The sequence below is a fragment of the Solanum dulcamara genome, chromosome 3 (assembly GCF_947179165.1).
Source record: "Solanum dulcamara chromosome 3, daSolDulc1.2, whole genome shotgun sequence".
Taxonomy (NCBI): Eukaryota; Viridiplantae; Streptophyta; class Magnoliopsida; order Solanales; family Solanaceae; genus Solanum; species Solanum dulcamara.
Window position 1 is genome coordinate 4473048 of NC_077239.1, and position 21445 is coordinate 4494492.

At 32.3% G+C, this 21445-nt stretch overlaps 3 protein-coding genes across 3 annotated transcripts; all 3 read left to right on the forward strand.

Annotated features, from left to right (window-relative positions):
- The first annotated feature begins 60 nt into the window (after positions 1-60).
- LOC129882233 (beta-glucuronosyltransferase GlcAT14C) lies at positions 61-5668 on the forward strand. Its single transcript, XM_055956437.1, has 4 exons — positions 61-808; positions 3544-3619; positions 3736-3851; positions 5030-5668. Exons 1-4 carry the CDS (start codon positions 271-273, stop codon positions 5542-5544), a joined length of 1245 nt encoding a protein of 414 aa, XP_055812412.1. The 5' UTR covers positions 61-270; the 3' UTR covers positions 5545-5668.
- LOC129881987 (transcription factor-like protein DPA) lies at positions 5639-12475 on the forward strand. The gene is made up of 11 exons (XM_055956097.1): positions 5639-5643; positions 6043-6153; positions 7258-7404; positions 7511-7578; positions 7695-7738; positions 8331-8396; positions 8478-8618; positions 9457-9525; positions 9647-9745; positions 11019-11089; positions 11987-12475. The coding sequence occupies exons 1-11, from the start codon at positions 5639-5641 to the stop codon at positions 12078-12080; spliced, it is 915 nt and encodes a 304-aa protein (XP_055812072.1). The 3' UTR covers positions 12081-12475.
- Positions 12476-16125: 3650 nt separating this feature from the next.
- On the forward strand, positions 16126-18230 carry LOC129882234 (dof zinc finger protein DOF2.4-like). Its single transcript, XM_055956438.1, has 3 exons — positions 16126-16336; positions 16530-16819; positions 16986-18230. The coding sequence occupies exons 1-3, from the start codon at positions 16286-16288 to the stop codon at positions 17818-17820; spliced, it is 1176 nt and encodes a 391-aa protein (XP_055812413.1). The 5' UTR covers positions 16126-16285; the 3' UTR covers positions 17821-18230.
- Positions 18231-21445: the final 3215 nt, after the last annotated feature.

Here is a 21445-nt window from a genome sequence, read left to right on the forward strand (position 1 = left end):
TATTTACGAAAGATATTTGACTCAAGTGTAAATATAGCACAGCGATTAAAACAAAAAATAATGTAAATTCTAATGAACAAAAATCATCTATGAGTTAAAAAAACCTGGAAGATATTGGGGACAGGTAACATGTCACTATCCAACCTCCACCTCTAACCTGCATTTCCCCCTTCAAATTCTTCAAATTCTTCAAATCTAAGCTAAACACAAATCCTCTTTACAGTAACACAAAATCAAGAACAGAATTTTTTTTTCAAACCAAAAGAATCAATGAAAAGAACTCACCTTAGATACATCCACCATAAAAAATGGTCAACACCCATTATTGTATTCACAATCTTGGCTCTAATACTCCTTCTTACACTAATTTTAACCAACCCCACTTCCTCATTTAAGCCTAAATCATCAAACCCACAATCAAAATCAGTTCTTTCTGATGAAAAAGCTGAAATCTTGCCTGAGTTGCCTCGATTAGCTTACTTGATTTCGGGTACTAAAAATGACGGAGTAAAGATGAAACGGCTGCTTCAGGCAGTGTACCATCCAAGGAATTATTATCTGTTGCATCTTGATTTGGAGAGTTCAGATAGTGAGAGATTGGAGTTGGCTAAGTATGTTAAGTTGGAATTTGTGTTTAGGGATTTTGGGAATGTTAAGGTTGTGGGTAAATCAGATCTGGTTACCTATAAAGGGCCTACTATGTTGGCTTCTATGTTACATGCCATTGCTATTCTATTGAAGCTGCCTAAGAAATGGGATTGGTTTATTAATCTCAGTGCCTCTGATTATCCCCTTATGACTCAAGATGGTTAGTACTATGATTCTGTCCTCCACCCCCAAATTCATGTTGTTTTCTTTGAAAGGTTGTAATTTGTTTGAAGTGTAAAAACTATATTTGGGGCAGCCTCGGGTTTTCGATGATATGAGCTTAGATAGGAGGTTATGAAGGTTGTGAATTAGGGTAGAAAGTTAGTAGGTAGTTGAATGTGTCTCGTTTACTAGCGGGATAGGATTGGTGGTAGGTTGGTGCATTGTACCTATTTCTCTGTTTATACCAGTAGACAGTAGTAGTAGCAGTTTTCTTGTAGTTGCCTGTGTTACGACTTTTGTTACTCGTTCTTTCCTGTGCTTTAGTTATCACATTAGTTGGTTGTTGTTATTGCTCCTCTTTTGAATGTTATGTTTTGTTGTTGTTGGTTTGAAATGTGTATATTTGTACTAAGTCTGTACTAATTGTCATGAAGGAGAAGTTAGTGTTGTGATACTCTGTACCTACTGACTGAAAATCTTGAATCTGTCCTAATGATACTGATTTGATTCAAATGCTGTTCCTCATCAGGGCAGACTCACAAAATTTTAAATTGATTGGGTCACCCTACTTTGTTGTTTGGACTTGATAGGAAGTGTAGTTTCTATAGATGGTGAGTGTTAGGAGTAAGGAGAAGTTAAGTGGCTGGAAAATAGCTTGCTTAAGTGCCTGTTTGGCTTAACTTATTTAAAGCAGGCTTATAAGCTGCTTTAGATAAGCTAATCTAAGCAGACCCAATTATTTTTTGGGGATCATTTTAAGCACAAAATGACTTTAAGTTGGCCAGCCAAACATTCAAAAAAGATGAAAACAACATATCAACAACTTATAAGCCAATCCAAATGGGCTCTAATTTTGATTGACTTCATACTGTTGGGTTTAAGTAATGTGTGAATGGAAAATAAGAATTGGGAAATGTGGGGGAACCAAGTGAAGGGAAAATGAAAAGTCATTTCTTCCTTATTGGTAGAAGAAAGGAAAAGTGTTGTCCTTATATTAGGAGACACTTCCTTTAGCTCTTAAAGGATTAAGTAGAGGGTTTCCTCACGCGCCATTGCCGTCGCTTGCTCGGCTTCGGCAAATGATGTGATTGATTAATTTCCTTTTTCTTTAATACTAATTATTAATCTGCTGAATTATTTATTTATTAATTAATTAATTCATAGAATTAATTTGAATTAATTAAATTACAGAATTTACTAACTAATACGCGAAACAGAATTAATTTGAAATTCGCGGATTCGGAAAGGACCTATTCCTTCCGAACAGATATTTTCCTTCCCAAAAGACACCATGCCAGTTCTAAACAGATGAGACTGTTTCGAACAGGTGAGTTCGCACCCCTTGTTTACTATAAATACGGAGACTTCTTCTCATTTTTCAACATTAAAATTTCTCCTTCTTCTGCATATATTTTCTTACAAAGAAAGTTGTGTCTTTGTGTGATTTCGTTGCTGCTTTTTGAGTTCGTTAGAATTATTGAAGTTTGAGGTATTGCTACTTCTTTAGCGGTCTATCCATTTTATCCTGGGAGGAAATAATCCATAACCTCGGGAGATTAAATTCCTTAAAGACACACAGTGAATTCTGTGGACTTGGATATTGTTTTTTCTTTCCATCCTTATTGTTTTCGGTTTGCTAACTTTAATACAGGTGATAACACATACTCTATTCCCTTTGTTTTCTTTATAAGAATAATAATCAGAGGATGTAGTTTGTTTTGAAGCGCACTAACTGTTCTTGGCTAGAATTGTACATATTGTCGAAAGTGTTTGAAGTATGTACATTTATACTAAGTCCTTACTTATTGGAATGACAGAGTAGTGGATGTAGTTATATCTGAGTCCGCCCTGATGATAATGAATTTGATCCAAATGCTGCTCCTCAGCAGGACTCTAAAAATTTTAATTTGATTGGCTCAACCTAGTTATGTTCTGTGGAGTTGATATGAAGTTTCTAGGCTATACTGGGTGGATGCAGTACTAAGGAGAAATTAAGTGGCTGGGAAATATCTCGCTTAAGTTTGATTGAATTAATACTCTATTTTAAGCGAGTGGGAAATGAGAGTAATATTATTAATTTAGTTAATTACTTGAATGTTTGCACTTTTTAATTGGAAGGTTTAAGAATCTATATCACATGCTTATATAGTTTTCTTCAGTTGATTATTCCTAATATGTTACAGTTAGGAGAATTTTATTGTTACCACAGTGAAGTCTTTAAAAGAAATTTAGTTTATATGCTAATACAAGTGATAATAACTTCTGCTAAAGCTTGGTAATCTTGAGGTTCATGTCCAAGTATGGTGTATGTAAGGAACATTATACTCTCGACAAGTTTGAATGAGTTCAGTAGTTATTGCATGTCTGATCTCCGCAACGTTAGAAATACATTGTTGTATCAAATAAATACAAATAAATCATATGTTATTTTTATGGTTAAATGCTAATTTTTATCATTTTCAATAAATTTGATTCTGTTCTATTTCGCCTCGATTATTTAGTGAAGAAAACAAAAAGGCACTAACATTCAATCAGTTTTTCATCTGGTCATTCTATTGCTTTCCCACGTTTCTTACTGCTATCATTTTCGGGCTTCTTTTCTGTCTTAGCCAAAGATGATCACTGCCTATTGTTTACTTTTGATGTGGTCAAATTTTTAGCAATTCCCAGCTTCCAGTCATCTGTTTGTTACAATTACCCTTATGCATCTGATCTATTTTCTTTTTGTTTCAGATATACTCCACATTTTCTCATACTTGCCTAGGGATCTGAATTTTCTTGAGCACTCAAGTAATATTGGTTATAAAGAGTGAGAATACTATCACTTGACTCTGGTTTCATAGGATCTCTCTTTCTGATGGCAAACAGATCTGGTCTTTGATGACTGCTGTTGAGTAACTTTGCATTACCTATTATGTTTTGTAGGTTTTCTAGGGTGAGGCCTATTATAATAGATCCTGGTTTATATCATCTGAAGAAATCTGGCGTGTTCTGGGCTAAGGAGAAAAGATCTGCTCCTGCTTCTTTCAAGGTGTTCATGGGTACTGCTCGAGATTTGCTTCCTTTTCCGTATACAACCATATTTTATGCATGCATAAGTGTGTTCTACATTGTAGTGATTCATTTATTTTTCTACTCCACTGATAGGTAATTGGTTTGTTTTTGAGAAGGAAAGTGGGAATAAAATAAAGATTAGTAATCATTTATTCATAAGATAACATAATAAAAATGTGCTAGTGATAAGTTTCTAATGAAGGATTGTAAGGGCAAACAAAAAAAACAACAACAGAGCTCTAAGGGCATGATGAAGCAGCGTAACATGCTTCCTACTGGTATCTAGTGTTAAATTAACAGATGTTGGACAATGATTACTTTGACATAAGTTGGATAACAAAACTCTTCCTTTTTTACGGCAGTGAGGAGAGGGGAACTGGGGAAGGGGTGCGGTGGCCTGAGTAGGGGGTCGTGGAACTAGACGTTCCATCATCTTATTTGGGTATATGCCTTTTTTTATTAGCCATTTTTGATCTTCCGTTGTGACCCCATTATTTGTCACCTTCTAATGCAAAACACATGTAGACATCAGGATACATGAATTTGGACTCGGAGAATAGATAGCTATCAACCTGATTTTTGAACTGTTTTCTCATAAATGCTGTATATAATCAAACTAGGAGTGAGTTTGCTGGATCAGGTATCTGCTTTCCTCTTGATGATTTTGTATCAAAATGATATGCTTGATGCCTTCCAAATTCTGAGCAAAATAGTGTGGCAACAAAAAATTGTGTAACATAGATGAGTAACGGCCGTTCTTTTGGTGATTAATTGACACTTGTTTATGCTTTCCAACACTATATATATTAAGGATCATATTCGAAGGTAGAATATGTGTTGAGTCCCACATCAGTGGGATGAGGAGAAATTGGTCTCTTTATATGGTCCTGGGCAATCCTCACCTCTTGAGCTAGCTTTAGGGGTTGAGTTAGGCCTAAGGTCCATCTCAATTCATGGTTTACCTATGTAAGGCCCCCATATTAAATTGTCTACAATTAGTCTTTTTATATGGTTTTGGCCAATTCTTACTTCTTGAGCTAAGCTTTTGGGGTTGGTAAAAGCTACCGAAATAGTCATATAGCTCAATCCTTAAACTGTTGGCTCCTTTCTCGTAAAAAAAAATACGTTTCCCTAAAGTCATTTGTTGTTTTGTTTTCACTTCCAGGGTCTGAATGGGTGATGCTCTCAAGGCCATTCCTTGAGTTTTGTATTTGGGGCTGGGACAATCTACCGCGCACTCTTCTGATGTACTACACAAATTTCTTGTATTCTCTCGAAGGCTACTTCCACACCATTGTCTGCAATCACAAAGACTACCAGAACACGACAGTGAACCACGACTTACATTACATCAAATGGGATAATCCCCCGAGGCAGTATCCTATCAATTTAACACTCAAGCACTTTGAGGACATGATCCAGAGCGGTGTCCCCTTTGCTCGTACTTTTGCTACTGATGATCCAGTTCTTGATAAAATTGACAAGGACATCTTAAGAAGATCTCATGGCCGGTTTTCGTCAGGGGCTTGGTGTGTGGGAACTTCTGCTTTAGGCAAAGATCCTTGTATAGTTTATGGAAGTATAGATGCTGTGAAACCATCAGCAGGCTCAAGAAGCCTAGAGAAACTTGTACTTAAGCTCCTTGATACTGAAAATTTCAGGTCAAGACAATGTAAATAAATTATACACTATCCTTTTTTCCTCTTGAAAATCTCTTTTTTCTCTTTTCATTTTCTTTTTCTTTTTGCCTCTTTGCTTTGTTTAGTTATTTGGCATGCTGTGAATCAAACCCTTTTGTCTGTTACTTGGTTACAACAACAACATACCCAACCCCCTTATCCCTACATTGGGAAGGTAGAGAGACTTTATTCATAATCAAAAAAATAATAATACAATAATAAAAAAGTCATGTCGAAAATAATGAAGAAAGCAATGATAATCGAAATAAAAAAAAATGTAATAATAAATTTAAAAATAAGATAGTAGAAGAGTAATATTAATAATCGATAAAAAAAAAACTAGACAACATTCGAGTACGTGATGTCTAATCACACATCACAAATATGTTATTTATCATAGTCAAACTCTCACACCTTCTCACCGAAGCACCGAGGGACAAGACCGTAAAAGGCAATAGAGAGAATGAAATAGCGGGAACACAAGCCTTTTGACTTTAAGGTCGTGTTTGGTCAAAACTCTCTGCTCTTTTTCTTGTACTAATAATAATTGTCTTTTTCGACCATTCAGTTTTGTTATTGATCCTTGTCTTCAAACACACTCAACTTTCAGGTTCTTCACTTTCTTCCCCAATTTCTTTTTTTTGGATCCAAATAAAATTGTATAAATTATTCTAGGGTTTTTGCTTGAGATTGAAATTCAGTTGTGAAATTTGGTACTATGATATCTCAATTGCTTTATTTTGTAAATTGTATAATTTTTTTGTTGTTTAATTAGTAATGTACATAATCTCTGCATTTTGGATTCCTGGGTAGTAATGTAGAATTTTATGATGCAGTAACCGTTTCATAAGTTTGTCAATCTTACTATTTCATTGAAATGACGATACTGAAGTTGTCATTTTTATAAAAAAAAGTGTTAATGGTAAAAAACACTTTTTGCGAGTTTTATATCTAACTATCACTTGTTTCCTTTTTCTACTTAAACTATCACCATAAAATACACCTTAAAACTGATTAGGCTAACTATCAGTTGTTTCCTTTTCCTACCTGAACTATCACGGTCTACTCAACTAGGTGTGTTTAGATACATAGATGAGTATAATTCAGGTAGGGAAATGGAACAACTGGTGATAGTTCTGGTAGGAAAAGAGAGCAACTGATAGTTGTAGTGTGAAACTCGCGAAAAAGTGATGGTTTAGGTGTGTTTTTGGCCATTATCTCTTTTTTTTTAAAAAAAAATAAAAGTTAACGAGATAAAAGTCTCATATACGGTTCTAAGAGGGGGAGTTCTGCCTAATTCAATAATGTATATGATTGGTTCAAAGAATGTCTCGAGATTCAAGCAACTACGGATGATATAAATAGTAAATACACATTCCTCCCCACGTCAATATGTTTTATTGTTTAGGGGGGAGTTATGCTTACTTGTTCTTTTAGTATAAGTACCTACTGGGTTTGCTTTGACTTTTTACTATTGTTTTGCTGTTATTGAGGCTTTTGCTTCATATCTTCTTGCTTACATTTGCAAAGAATTGTACTACTGAGTTATTCTGGTCGACCTATGAAAGCATTAGTCAATCAACTGTTCATCAATCCCACACAAGTTTGGGTTAAATATATTTATCCTTTATATCCACATGAAGGAGTATGTGTATTAAATTGGTGTACTAACTTGAGGACGACATATATTTTTCTCTCCTTTTTTTGTCACAAGGAAATCTGCTTGTATGATGGATGGAAAAACCTCTGCAAGCACTATTCAAGGATTCAATCGGAGATGTTCTGAGGGAAAGGGTTCATTCCGAGCTACAACAGATAATAATGACAAAACTTTGCATGTTAATCAGCATGCTCAGACTAGGTGATTCAATTAACTGATGCTTTTCTTTCTCTTTCATTTTGCTGTATGGTTATGAAGTCCTATAAAAGGTTCTGATTCCTATATATTTTTCTGAAATTGTGTAAAGTGACACGGCAAAGCTGAAGAAAGGCTCAAAAATTGTCGGAGGAGGTCTAAGACAATACAGTATAATGGGTCGGTGATGATCGAAGGAATGCTTAATGTTTTACACATTATGCCCTTTTTTGGGTAATTCCTTTTGTTCTGGATAACGATTTTGATTTTTTCATTTTTAACTTGTCAATTTGCAGTTTGTAAGAAGGTGGAAGATAAGGGACGAATCACATACAGTGAGGTAATTTTGATCCTTTATTCTGCTAGACTAAATGATTACGAAGGTAGACCTAGTAAATATCTATCTTATGCATCATAAGTTGCACCTTCTCAATCTTCACAGCATTTCTGTCTTCACTTATTAACTAAGAATTTACTCTGAGTATCTGTATTCTGCCGCATATTGGCTACAAGCCTATAAGGACAAACTGATTAAACATCAATTTATTGCTCGTTCAATGAAATGTTGCAATATTGAACATTATTTGTCATGCTTAAGTGGAAGTCCATATGAAAGATTGCTTTTTTGGGTAGAGCAATGGTGGTATTGAATCTTAAACAAGAAGTAAAACATTGTACCGCCATAGATATTTTAGGCGCTTACACAATTCAACTTGGGTTGTTATACCAATCCTTGCTAATGTGAAAATATTTCTTGACCAATGACTAGCAAAGCTTATAGTTTATTCTGCATTTCTATATGCATGGAGATTTAAAAGCATATTTAAGTCAGATCCAGCTAAACACATCAGTTGAAAGTACATTAGTGTGACTTTTCTTTGATTCTTGTTATATATGCATATGACATATAGATTATCATTCCTGATTTATAGGTTGCAGACGAAATCATAGCCGAGTTAATGGCAATGGAAAGCAGTTCCTCAGTTCCCCTTAATGAGGTTAAGTGCAGATCTCAAGACGTCAATTCTTTCTTTCTCCATCTACTATGATTTGAATATAATGCTTTATAACCTTTCCAGTCAGATGAGAAGAATATACGTAGACGAGTATATGATTCGCTCAATGTCCTTATGGCCCTCGACGTTATCGAAAGAGATAGAAAGGAGATCCGCTGGAAGGGCCTTCCTGATTCAGATTCAAGGGACATGGAGGAAACGAAGGTTAGGAGGTAGCTTAAGATTTAAAATTTTATCATCATTTCTCGCTATCTTTTGTCTGTATGCATAAGGCTTAAGCTTTATGATCAAATGCTGATGGAAATCTTGGGCTGTTTGAAAGCGGTTGCTTTAGTTGCTAAGGGTGAAACAGTAATTGTGACAGATGCCTAAACTGTGTTGATGAGCAAAATGGCTGTCTAAAAGTGTATGAGCCCGTTTGGATGAGCTTAAAAAAAGTAACTTTTATGTATGAAGTGCTTTTAGAACTTTGAAGTGCTGAAAGTTATTTTTATAAATAAGCAGTTGAGTGTTTGGATAAAAGTGCTTAAATGAGGAAAATGAAGTGAATTTTAGGGTTAAAAGAATAAAAAGGGTAGTTTGGAAATTTAGTTAAAATATAAGGGATATAAAAGTAATTTCCATGGTCAAAGAAAATGACTTTAAGCACTTAGAAAAAAAAAGTTAGAAATCCTATAAAAAGGGTAGTTTGGAAATTTAGTTAAAATATAAGGGATATAAAAGTAATTTCCATGGTCAAAGAAAATGACTTTAAGCACTTAGAAAAAAAAAGTTAGAAATCCTAACTTTTCATTTTTGACTGAGTTTAAGAACTTTATGACTTAAAGTTAGCATTAGGCAAACACGTCCAAAAGCTAAAAAGGTTGACCAACTTAAAGCCCATCCAAACGGGCTCTATATGTAACTGATCCTAGATGCATAAGAATGCTTAATTCCTTGGCCTCATTGAGAAGTGGGCCTGCGTTACAACAGATTCCCACATTTCTGTGTAGACTCACTGTGTCATTAGATGATATTATACAAAAATTCTGTACTTCTCCAGAAGCAGCATGCAGAATTAATGGCGAAGATTGGGAAGAAAGCTGCATATCTGAAAGACTTGGAAGAGCAAGTATGTTCATTGTCTACTCCTTTCGTACTATTGTCATAAGCTCTTCAAATCAACATTGAAGAAACACTACACCTAACTGAGTTGTTGCAATGATCTTTACTTTCTGCACAATTTGGGAAAGCTTGCAAGTCTGCAGAATCTTAAGCTGCGGAATGAACAGTCGTGTAAATCTACAAATGGCCCTTCACAAGGATTCTCTTTGCCATTTATACTTGTTCAGGTATAAGGCTTTAACTTTTCCTCCGAAATTACTGGATCTACTTATTAACATGGTAGACGCTTTGATCACACAAAGATCAAAGTAAATGGTCCTTAATTATATCTTTCACCTTTTGATTTACTACTTGTGTTTTTTGATATTGTACGGTAAAGTCCAAATATTTTGTCAAACAGCTTAGGTTTTTAAGCCATTTTGACTCATATCTTTTCATTTACTTTTTTTGTATAAGTAGTGTTGCACGTTAAATTCCTTCAAGTCTTTGACAAACATTTTAGATTTTCAACGAATTTTATAATGTTCAATCTGATTGATTTTTGTTTTTCATACTGTTCATGAGAATGATTTTGTTCCCTATCTTTCAAATGATGTGTTATTATGTCCAGCTCTTTGACTGAGCCACAAAGCTCACATAGAAATATGAAATAAATAATATTCTTATTAACTTCCAAAATACCTTCACAAGGTACGGGGGTAAGGCTATGTATATATCACCCTTCCCAGACCCCACTCGTGAGATTACACTAGGTATGTTGTTGTATTAACTTCGCAAACAGTTTTGCATAAAATGCATGTTGTGTGGAATTTGTTACAAGCATGTGGAACTATCACAGAAAGCATGAGTTAAGAGTCCTGATTGGTGAGTGTTTGGTGTTGGAACCACCATTCGAACGTAGGAGTTCCAAGACTGGAAGCACCCTACTTGTTTGACACATTACTTGCAGTTCACTCAGCTAGTTATTTACTCCCTCTGTACTAATTTATGTGACACTGTTTGACTAGGCACAAAGTTTAAAAAAAGAAAGGAAGACTTTTTGAATTTTGAAATTTGTGGTCTAAAACAGTAAGGGTAAGGGTAACAGGGAAGTTTAAGGTTAAGCTATATCTAATTATAGAAAAGTGACATTCTTTTTGGGACAGACTAAAAAGGAATCGTTCCACATAAATTGGACCGGAGGTACTACGTTGCATGGACTTTTGTATGGGCATGGGGGGTATGTATCAGGTACAGAGCTTGTAAGTATTGGTATGGACATTTCCCATGTTTAGCAAGTTTTAGTATAGCTTTTTAGGCTCTGTCTGAAATATTAACATCCACCTAATACTAGTTTAACATGATTACGTCAAGACAAGTGGAGAGTCTGTTCATCATAATTATTGGAAATATATGTGATTGTCTGTAAGCTACTCTTGAATTTCTGAGAATTCTATGAGTACATGCCTATAATGTGCAGAATTTCTGACTCATTTCCTCTTTCACAAAATACTGATATAGACTGCTTCCCATGCTACGGTTGAAGTTGAGATCTCGGAGGATATGCAGTTGGTCCACTTTGACTTCAACAGGTATGTGAACATCTTTAAAGGCCAACTGATATATATCATTTGGCATGCGGATTAAAATTTTGTATACAGTAAGAATTCGTTATCATCCTCATAGGGCTGATAATAGATTCACCCCACAAAATAAAGCAGCTCTTTATCATACAACCCGTTTTTTGCATTGTTGTGCTAATTGGGTTAGAGTTGCAAAAAGGCTATTGACATCAGATGATTGGAATTTCGAAACCTACCAAAGGAGGAGTTTAAATTTGGAGAAAGATGATAATGAGAAGATGAAGGGGATGAATCACCGCATCTTTGACTATTTAAGTAAATTACCATGTACACCCTCTCCATCCCAATTTAGGTATCCCATTTGGTTTGAAGTCGATTACTATTGTAAGAGTTATATCTTATGAGTTTAGATAAAAGTAGGTCCAAAAATGAAGGTAAAGTTGACTTTTTGAAGAATTTAAACATTGTTTAGTAACCTATGTTGCTCGGACTCTTCAAAAATTTCAGCGGGTGCGTGTCGGATTCTCCAAAAGTAGCGTATTTTTGGAGAATCCAACACAGGTGTGGCATCGAAATTGAAGAGTCCGCGCAACTTAGTAACTATTAGAACCATGAAAAGTATGGAGAAGTGTTAATAGAGAAAACTACGGGACAATCCAAGACGAAAGTAGTACCATTACACTCTTTCCCCTCAAGTCAAACTTTTTGTTTCCCAACCATAAGTGGTTAGGATTTGCATATCATTGTCATAATCATTGTCAAGAATTCTTTTTTCCTTTTCAATATTTCTGCATTATCTGTTGTGTAGAAATGCAGATTCAATTTAAATGAAACTTGTTCGATTTCTTTACAGGAATATTATTACACATAAGTTTAACATGACTTTTCTTGTTGATACTTTGGCAGCGTTCCTTTCTCTTTGCACGATGATGCTTATGTCCTAAAACTGATGCACAATTATGAGCTCTTAGAGAGTGAAAGTGTATCTCAAACTTCCTAAATACACTCATCGTGTAGCTAGTCCTGAGGTCGCTTCAGAAGGCAGCAGATCATTTTACTGGAACTTCGGAATTGACACACCCCAAATGATATTTTGTCAATCTACATAGAGACTCCAGTATTAGTCACACAGTATTTGTACCTTACAGAATACATAGTCATACATGGCATTAATACAGTTTATGTAGAAGTTAAAGAGCTGGTAATTATCTTTGTTGCATTTTGCAACACTCAAATAGGCTGACACCATGCCTTGGTAGTTTTTTGTTCTTTTCTGGAAAATGGTAGTATAAGATTTTGGTGAACAGAAATGTACTTAGTGTATCTTATGTTTTATTTTGGACACATCGACTGCCGCTTAAATTTGTCAGTAAATTTTATTCAGACTCTTTGATTTTAGTTTGTCCCAATTGAGCACCTAAATATATGATAAGTGTTCTTATTAGACACTTCTAGCTCAAATTTAAAACCTTTTGTGGTTGGTTCTCAAGTGCTTATTATGTTTGATAAGTTAACCCCTTAAAATATGTCACATCTCTTAATTATACACATTAGTTTCAACAAAACGGTAAAACCTCAAGCCTATACAAATTGAGGTTGATTTGTATAACTAAAGGAGGTGTCAGATTTTATGTGATTAACTTATCTATGTAATATATGCTTGAGAACATTCATAAAAGGTTTTTCAAAAATTGAATTAGAAGAATCTAATATGAACACCTTAATTTATTATGTGTTGAGTTGCTTAACTGAAACATGTCATAGTTTTCATTGGTACGTTTTTACGTCAATTCTCTCTTTAATTAAAAGATATATTCATAAAAGTTTTTTCAAAATTTTAATCAGAAGTGTCTAATATAAACACTTTAATTTATTATGTATTAAGGTGTTTAACTGGAACATGTTATAGTTTTATTGGTAGGTTTTTACTACAATTCTCTCTGATTAAAAGGTGCAAGTAACATGCTATAAAAGGTTATGTAACATTTACAATAAGTTATAAACGAGTTTTTATTAAATAAAAATCACCTACTATTATTTTAAAATGACTTGATTGCATAAATATTTTTTATGCTATTTAATTAGAAGGTTTTGTTAACAACAACAACAAAAAAGGGGGCAAATGTCAAGAGATTTGCACACTTATTGAAGGGGTAAATTGCAAAGACGGAATATGCTTTATTTAAGCTTCATACTTCCTTTGTTCACTTTTATTTGTTCAAAACTTATGTCTCTTAAAAAATAACGATTAATATAAATATTTTGTGCCATAATAGTCATATTCATTGGTGTATAATTTTAGGTCTTCAAAAATGATTTAGAAAATAAGTAATTAGTGTTAAATATAAGAAGTAAAAGTAAAAAAATATTTTTAAAATACTGGATAAATAAAAGTAAACAGAGGAAGTAATGACTTAGATTTTGAAATGAGATGATAGATCAAAACATCCCTAAACTATTAAGTTTTTATTATTTTCATATTTAAAATAGGAAAATGAGTCAAAACTAACCCTCAATTATGGGAAAGGAAATTCAAAATTTATAAGACAAGAACTGAATTTCTTTTTCTTTTTATTTTTCTTCTTAAAAGAAGTTTTGTGAATTACTGTTTTGTGTTTACCACACTGCTAAGTTGCTTAGCCCAAGAGACCTTTGAAAATTATAAACACTTAACTATCACAATGTCTGATTCTTTTCACTTTTTTAGAATGTGAAGGTGGGCTCCTTCTTTCTATTATATTCATTTACACATTTTTTTATTATCTAATATTGGTAGGTAAAGCCTACAGTTTTAATTATTTATTTATATACTGCCATGCACAGCAGTATGGTGTTGGGGGTGGCTGGGGTGGGGTAGAGGAAAGCATACTTGAGAATGTTTGTCTAATAAAGACCTTTTCTTTAATTAATTAATTCATAATTTGGCTTTATTATTAGTAATATTTTATATATCTTAAACTTACACTATATTACTCTTATGTAATATTATATCTATGCATGTAAATGATTGAATTGCACATTTGTTGGTGCTTTTGAAGTTACAGATTTGAGCGGTAAAAAAATTCTCACACGTTTTTTTAGCCCCATCCTAGTGGCAGAGTTCATGTAGTCAAAAAAGCTTAATGAATTAGAGAATATATATATATATAAAAGAGCCTAAAATGCCCTTTAACTATTGAAAAAGGTATAAAAATACCCTTTATTTATCTATTGAGCCTAAAATGCCCTTAACATCCATCTTTAGGTCCAAAATTAATTATTTAAAATTAATTATAAATCAAAATTTTTTTAACAAAATTTTAATTAAATAATTTTTTTTAACTACGTGGTGGCCATCTATTGGTTACAATTTAATTATTTAAAATTAATTATAAATCAAAATTTATTTAAAATAATTTTAATTAAATAATTTTTTTAAACACATGTCTTCCATCTATTGGTTATAATTTTTAATTATTTAAAATTAATTATAAATCAAAATTTATTTAATAGAATTTTAATTACGGAAAAGGGCCTAAAATGCCCTCGAACTATTAAAAATGGTACAAAAATGCCCCTTATCCATCTATTGGGCTTAAAATGCCCTTTTTCGTTAATGAAAAAGTCATTTTTGGATCTAAAGGTGGATGTCAAGGGCATTTTAGGCCCAATAGATGGATGAGGGGCATTTTTGTACCATTTCCAATAGTTCGAGGACATTTTAGGTCATTTTCCATATATATATATATATATATATTGTTGAGTCCCCTGCATTAATTTTAAAATGTTACCGCAAACCCTACTTTAATTTCCAGAGAGCACTTTGTGTATATATTTGATGTCCTTAATTTCCATCAGAAATTAGTCAACTGACTAATACAGTTAATTAGTTATATAGCACTAATTATATGTGCCTATATAAGTAGCTAGTTAACTCTGTACAAATTCATGCAAAAATAGATTGTAGTATTAATATCTTGAAGCTGGCTTAGTTTGTTTATCCCCCCCCCCCCCTTTTATATATATATATATATATTAGGGACACATTTAACTCTAACTCATGGATATGTCTTGTTGCAAACATGTATCCCATAATAACACTACTTTACCCTGCATGCAGCATGACAGATATGACAGCCACCACATTGTATTCTCTCTGTCTATATATACACTCTATATATATATATAAAAGGCTTCTAGCGGCCATATATATGCACATTAACAAAGAGTGTTAAAGTTTTTATCGACATTAGTTAATTGTCTTAATTTTAATTAGGAGCATTTACAAAGAGTGATAAAATATAATTGTCACTAGTAATTGCCTCTAGTAATTGCTTCTAAAAATATATATTTAACGATAATTAAGTTATTATTGTTAATTAATTGCCACTTGAAGTTATATTTAGTATAGTGATAAAGGTGAGAAGCCAGTCTTAAAGCTACAAATTCACAGAACACAATAATTTTAGGTCAAACTTGATATTTGTATTAAGAAAGTTATTTAATATGGGTAAATAATTTATTCAGCATTTCAGAAGCAAAAACAAATTGTAATTCAGTACACACAACCTAAAAGAAACCTCCTCCACTCTCTCTCTATATTACTGAGTAAAGTTGTCTCCATGATTTATCGATCACGAGTTCGAATCATAAAAACAATTATTAATATTTGTATTATAATAGTCTATCAACATGATACCCTTTGAATTGTAACCTTTTTTTGAACCCATTAATGCAGGATGTTTTGTACACCGATCAACTGCTTGACTAAGTAAAGTGGGGGTGTGAGAGGTGCAACTCCACAAGTTTAATTTTAATTTAATAAGAATCTTAAAGGTTAAGAAAGTAAAGATATTACTACTACTACCACCCCCATCTCCCCCCCCCCCCCACCCCTTCTCTCTCGAACTACTAAAAAGTGAACAAAAAAAATACAAAAAAATGGGACTTAAGAGTAAGAACAAACTATAGGACCCAAAATTAAATAACTTGTAATTATGTGTAGTAGTATATATATGCTACTACCATAAAGCCTTCCACTTTATTTGAGCTCCATTATTATTCTCATCAAATATTCCTCTCTACTTTCCTTTTATCTTTCTTCCTTTCCCTTTGGCAAAATTGAAGACTACTTCATTCTCTTCACCTTCAATTTTTGATGTGATTCTCCACTAACAAAAAACTTTACAAAAGAGAATTTTTATAGATCATATTCAAGAATTTGCTATGAATTTTTCTTCAATTCCAGCTTATCTTGATCCAGCCAACTGGCAACAAGTATGTTTTGTATTTATTTAATTTAATTTTTTTTATGCTTCTATACATCAATGGTTTCTTTGCCAAAAAAGTATTAAAGATAATATTCTTCTCAACTTTTCTAATTATTTTAAAACATTCTTCCTTTTTTTTCATCTTTAAATTTCTTGTATATACTTAAAGATAATTATTCTCAATTTTCTTTTTTTTTCAGCAAAGTGGAAGTACTATCCAAAATCATCATCATCATCAACAACTCACATCTGCACCACCGCCTCCAGTACTACCACCTTCTCCAGTAATAGTACCCCCACAACCTCATGGAGGTGGTGGTGCAGGTTCTATCAGGCCAGGCTCGATGGCTGATCGAGCCCGGATGGCTAACATACCTATGCCTGAAACAGCCCTAAAATGCCCTAGATGTGATTCAACAAATACCAAGTTTTGTTACTTCAACAACTATAGTCTCTCTCAGCCTAGACACTTTTGCAAGGCTTGTAAAAGGTAATAAATAATAAATTTCCTATAAAGAAAAATACATATGATAATATATGTACTAGCTAGACGAGTTGAATGTTCAATTTATTAACTTATACGAAAAATACCTAAGTTGATTATATTATTAGTTTTTACATGAAAAATGATTGATTGAGAGTATTTTTTTCGACAGGTATTGGACTAGAGGTGGCGCTCTGAGGAGTGTCCCCGTGGGTGGGGGTTGTAGGAGGAACAAAAGAAGCAATAACAGCAACAAGAGCAGCAACAATAACAGTAATAACAATTCAAAATCTCCGGCTTCCAGTACTAGTACTGATGGTCGTCAAGGTACTAACAATTCGGGTTCTACAAGTACAATTTCATCTCATAGTAACAGTTTTTCTGGTCCAACATCAGCGGCTAGTTTGTTAGGGCTTATGAACCCTCAAATTCCGCCTCTTCGTTTCATGTCTCCATTAGGTCAATTTAGTTCTGATCATCATCACTACCACCATTTTACTCCAAGTAACCACATGAACTTGAATTTTTCTACAAGTTGTGGTAACGTATTAGGTGGGTCCACTGAAGGCATGATGGTTAATAACAACAACAATTTGCTTGGTGCTGGTGCTGGTGCTGATGTTGGTGTTGCTTCGCTTTTATCAAGTGGAAACCTTGAACATTGGAGGATGCAACAACAATTCCCTAATTTCTTAGGTGGATTTGATCCGACTAATTCACCTTCTTCTTACCCCTTTCAAGGGGGTGTGCACGAGGCAGTACAATTCCTTGGTGGTGAGAGTACGAGTCAAATTAGCAGGCCAAAAATCTCAACCTCCATGCTAAATCAAATGGCTTCGGTGAAGATGGAAGACAACAACAATAACAATAATAATCAAGATCAATCAGCTTTGTCAAGGCAATTGTTGGGAATACAAGGAAATAATGAAAATTGGAATACTAATGCTAGTGCTTGGAGTGATCTTTCAGCTAGTTTTAGTTCTTCTTCCACTAGTAATGCCTTATAATTATTGAAATTCGAGGCGAAGCTTATACTATCTTTTCTATCACTGAATGGTCATTCAGAGGTCTTAGCTGGTGATATGAATTGTCTCACTAGTCGATATATACTATCAACAAAAGCTTCTAGTGAAGATGGAATTAACTCGAAAATTGGGAACAAAAGATTGATTCATCGTCTGAAAACCCTAGATTTGCTAGTTCTTTTTTCTTTTTCTAAGTGTTTTATTTAGAACATGTTTGGAGTGTACTTTTTTTTTTGAGTTGTTTTTGCAGTAGCTTTTGTTTAGACATGAAGATCTAATTTTCAATGTAATTGGTATCTAGGTGTTGGGCTGTAAAGGGTGATCATATGGCTAACATTTCTAATGGTATATCATCTTCATGTTTTAATTTTACGGAATTTTTGTATTTTCAATATTATGTATTATTTCATATGGTGATATATTGTTTAATTTCTTCCTTCTCTCATTACTACAATATTTTCTTCTTAATTGGATTTATTATTGCTTGGTTTGATCCAAGTTAATTAATTTATCCAAATTATGAATCTTTTCATGAGGATTTAGATAATGCTAAATGTTTATTATCTAGAAATACTACAACAAATAAGACATTTTGTGACAATAGATTCTATTTTAGCGGGAATTATATTATTGGTGCTAAATAATTGTCGCATATTTTAGGGGCAATTATATTATTGGTGATAAATAATTATCGCAAAATCTTTTATTTGTTATAAATGAATTAATGATCCATGGTCTGAAGCAATGTTGTTCAGATATTTACATGATTAAAAAATCTTACTTGGTAATTGAATTTGGATGAAACTTAATTAATAAATGCATGTCATGATAGACCAATTTCGATGTTGTAATTTTCCCACTTTAATATTCAAACTGCAACTTAAAATATAGAATTATAATGGCAATATAAGGTTTAATTAATTAGCTGCCTTATATTTCGGGATTATTAATTCCACAAATTACGGGCAGCTATATCTAATTATTAATGATTTAATAGGGTAACAAATTCTTTTATACATGTCAATCAGTGTACACTTGAATCTTTTTACAGACTATAGTGGTGGTGTTTGTCTCAAAGTTTAACGGCTACTCTAGTGAGGTGCTATTCTATATTTATACTGAAATTTTATGTTTAAATTTTATTTAATCGTTATTAATAAAAGTATGCAAATTTAGCAAGAATATAAATGTAAAAAAAATACAACCAGCAATAGCCTTTTCTCGTGAAGTTATGATCATAACTGATGTGCATCATTTGAATACAATTTTTTTCCTTTAAGATATTTCTACTTGAAATTTACTATGTGCATAACAATACATTCTCAGAATAACTAATTCTGAGATAAGTTACTCCGCGAGTTTATATCAATCAAACATGGGAGTTTTAAACATAAACTCATCCTAAAATTAATTTTAGAATTAATTATCTCTTATCACTCGTATCAAACAAGCTCTTAGCATTAAATAACTACATAAAATATTAGTGATAGCCAAATTTATAATTGCAAAACATCATTACTATGGTAAAAATACACTTTTAATTTAAATAGTTTATCAAGTTAATATAAGTCATATAATATAAACAAAGAAAATATTAATATAAAGATAATGTAGGAATCCACATAATCGAAATTCTGAATTCTCCTCCATATATTTACTAATTTATAGGACATTATATTGTAGATTAGTAGTAAGTATATTGTCAAAAACGCGTCGGTGTGTAAGCTTTTGCCACTTCATGATATGATGATGATTCTTAAATATTATTATTATTATTCTGTTTGATTGGTGCATGCTAGTCACTTCATTTTATTCTGCTATTTAAATATATTATTATAGTATATATATTATATGTTTTTATAATGGATGTAAGATATGAACTGAAATGGAAAGGAAAAAAAAGAATTCTAAGAAGCAACTTTCTGGAGATTCAGTTGCTTCCAGCTGCCCAGCTATATACAATAGATAATTTATATTCCTTTCGTTTTAATTTACGTGATTTTTTAAATTTAATACGAAATTTAAAAAGAAAAAAAGAAATTTTTTTAGAATTTGTAATCTAATACAAATCATAAATGTTTATATGACTATAAATTATTTTATTAAGGATAAAATAAATACTTTAAAGTTAAATTGTTATAAAATATTAAAAAATATTATTTTTTAAGACTAACTAAAAAAAAGTATGTCACGTAAATTGAGACACGGGGCATGAATTTTGTAGTTCTCAAGTCTATTTAAATTGCTCCAGATCTCATCCACGTGCCTCTTTTTGCAAAGGAAAATGTCAAAAGTATATCTATTTCATGAGTGTATGGTGGTAATTAGAGAAAATAAAATCTGGAATATTCAACTTATTAAGCAATTTAAAGAATATATTATTTATTTAGGGAGGGCAAGACATATGAAATTGTAAAGAAAACAGAAGAATTTGTCCTAATAAAACCTTGAGAAAGAAATCAACCTCCAAGAATAATATATTAGTAACTTGCTATAACAAATAATTAATTAAATTAACTATATAAAATATGTTATTTTTTAAATTATGCTCATTCACCTGATCACCTCAATCAGTAAATTTTCAGATATTTTCAAGTTGAAGATGATGCGTATAATTTAAAGAGATTGATGACATATTTAATATGATTAACTAAATTACTTAATAGACAAATATAAGTATTCAAAAAAAAATCAAAATTTAAATCGAAAGTGTCTAATTGAAATACTTTATTCAAAATTGAAATATTAAACTGAAACATGTATTCTTAATTCGAACATCTAAATAAAATATATCGACAAGTTCAAAAAACTTTTTAGGTGTTAAGCCAGAACTCTTTGTATATACATCCTTCATGTCATTCAAACTTATGTGCAAACTTATACTATTAGGGCCTTTTTTTGGAACAAGTTATTTCGAGATTAATTATTCTGGGATAAGTTATAATTATCTCGGAATAAGTTATCCTTGGATAAGTTATTCCATAATATATATAGAATAATTTATCTTATCACTAAAATATAAATGGTGAGATAAATAATTCTAGACAGTCTAATACATCTAACCAAATATAAAATAAAATAATCCTATATTTTATTTTTAAGATTATTATATTTTATATCTTAGACCAGACGATTCGTTCAGATAACATTTTCACTTCTATTTGGTAATAACAACATAGAGCTAGTTTAGGCTATTACTTTATATTAGGAAAATCTACCTAGAACATGGTAATTATATATGATCATTGTCCCCCACAAACTTATGTACTATGTATGACTTGATCATTTGCTATATATAATTCCCTTAATGATAACAGAAACATCATGAAGCCAGTCCAATGTAATAAAGATTCTTGGGGGATGAGTAAATGATTCCATAATAATTAATAATAATTCAGACAAATTTGGTAAAAAAAACAATGATAAGAAGATAGTCAAAGAAGGTAAGACAAACAGTGGGACAACAAGGTTTCTTAAAAGACTCGAAATCCAAAAATATGCCCACAAACAAAAATTCATCCATTCCCAAACTCCGAGGTTCTGTTATATTACACCTCGAATTCCATGCAATTCAATATTTTTGATATTTTATTATTAATTTATAAAT

Excerpts from the sequence above, each read along its gene's own strand:
- LOC129882233 (XM_055956437.1), top strand. The coding sequence starts at position 271 with ATGAAAAGAACTCACCTTAGATACATCCACCATAAAAAATGGTCAACA. Across the intron at positions 809-3,543 it reads TCCCCTTATGACTCAAGATG|ATATACTCCACATTTTCTCA; the intron begins GTTAGTACTATG and ends TTTTTGTTTCAG. Across the intron at positions 3,620-3,735 it reads AGTAATATTGGTTATAAAGA|GTTTTCTAGGGTGAGGCCTA; the intron begins GTGAGAATACTA and ends TATGTTTTGTAG.
- LOC129881987 (XM_055956097.1), top strand. Across the intron at positions 7,739-8,330 it reads GACGAATCACATACAGTGAG|GTTGCAGACGAAATCATAGC; the intron begins GTAATTTTGATC and ends CCTGATTTATAG. Across the intron at positions 11,090-11,986 it reads GTCCACTTTGACTTCAACAG|CGTTCCTTTCTCTTTGCACG; the intron begins GTATGTGAACAT and ends ATACTTTGGCAG.
- LOC129882234 (XM_055956438.1), top strand. The coding sequence starts at position 16,286 with ATGAATTTTTCTTCAATTCCAGCTTATCTTGATCCAGCCAACTGGCAA. Across the intron at positions 16,337-16,529 it reads ATCCAGCCAACTGGCAACAA|CAAAGTGGAAGTACTATCCA; the intron begins GTATGTTTTGTA and ends TTTTTTTTTCAG. Across the intron at positions 16,820-16,985 it reads TTTTGCAAGGCTTGTAAAAG|GTATTGGACTAGAGGTGGCG; the intron begins GTAATAAATAAT and ends TTTTTTCGACAG.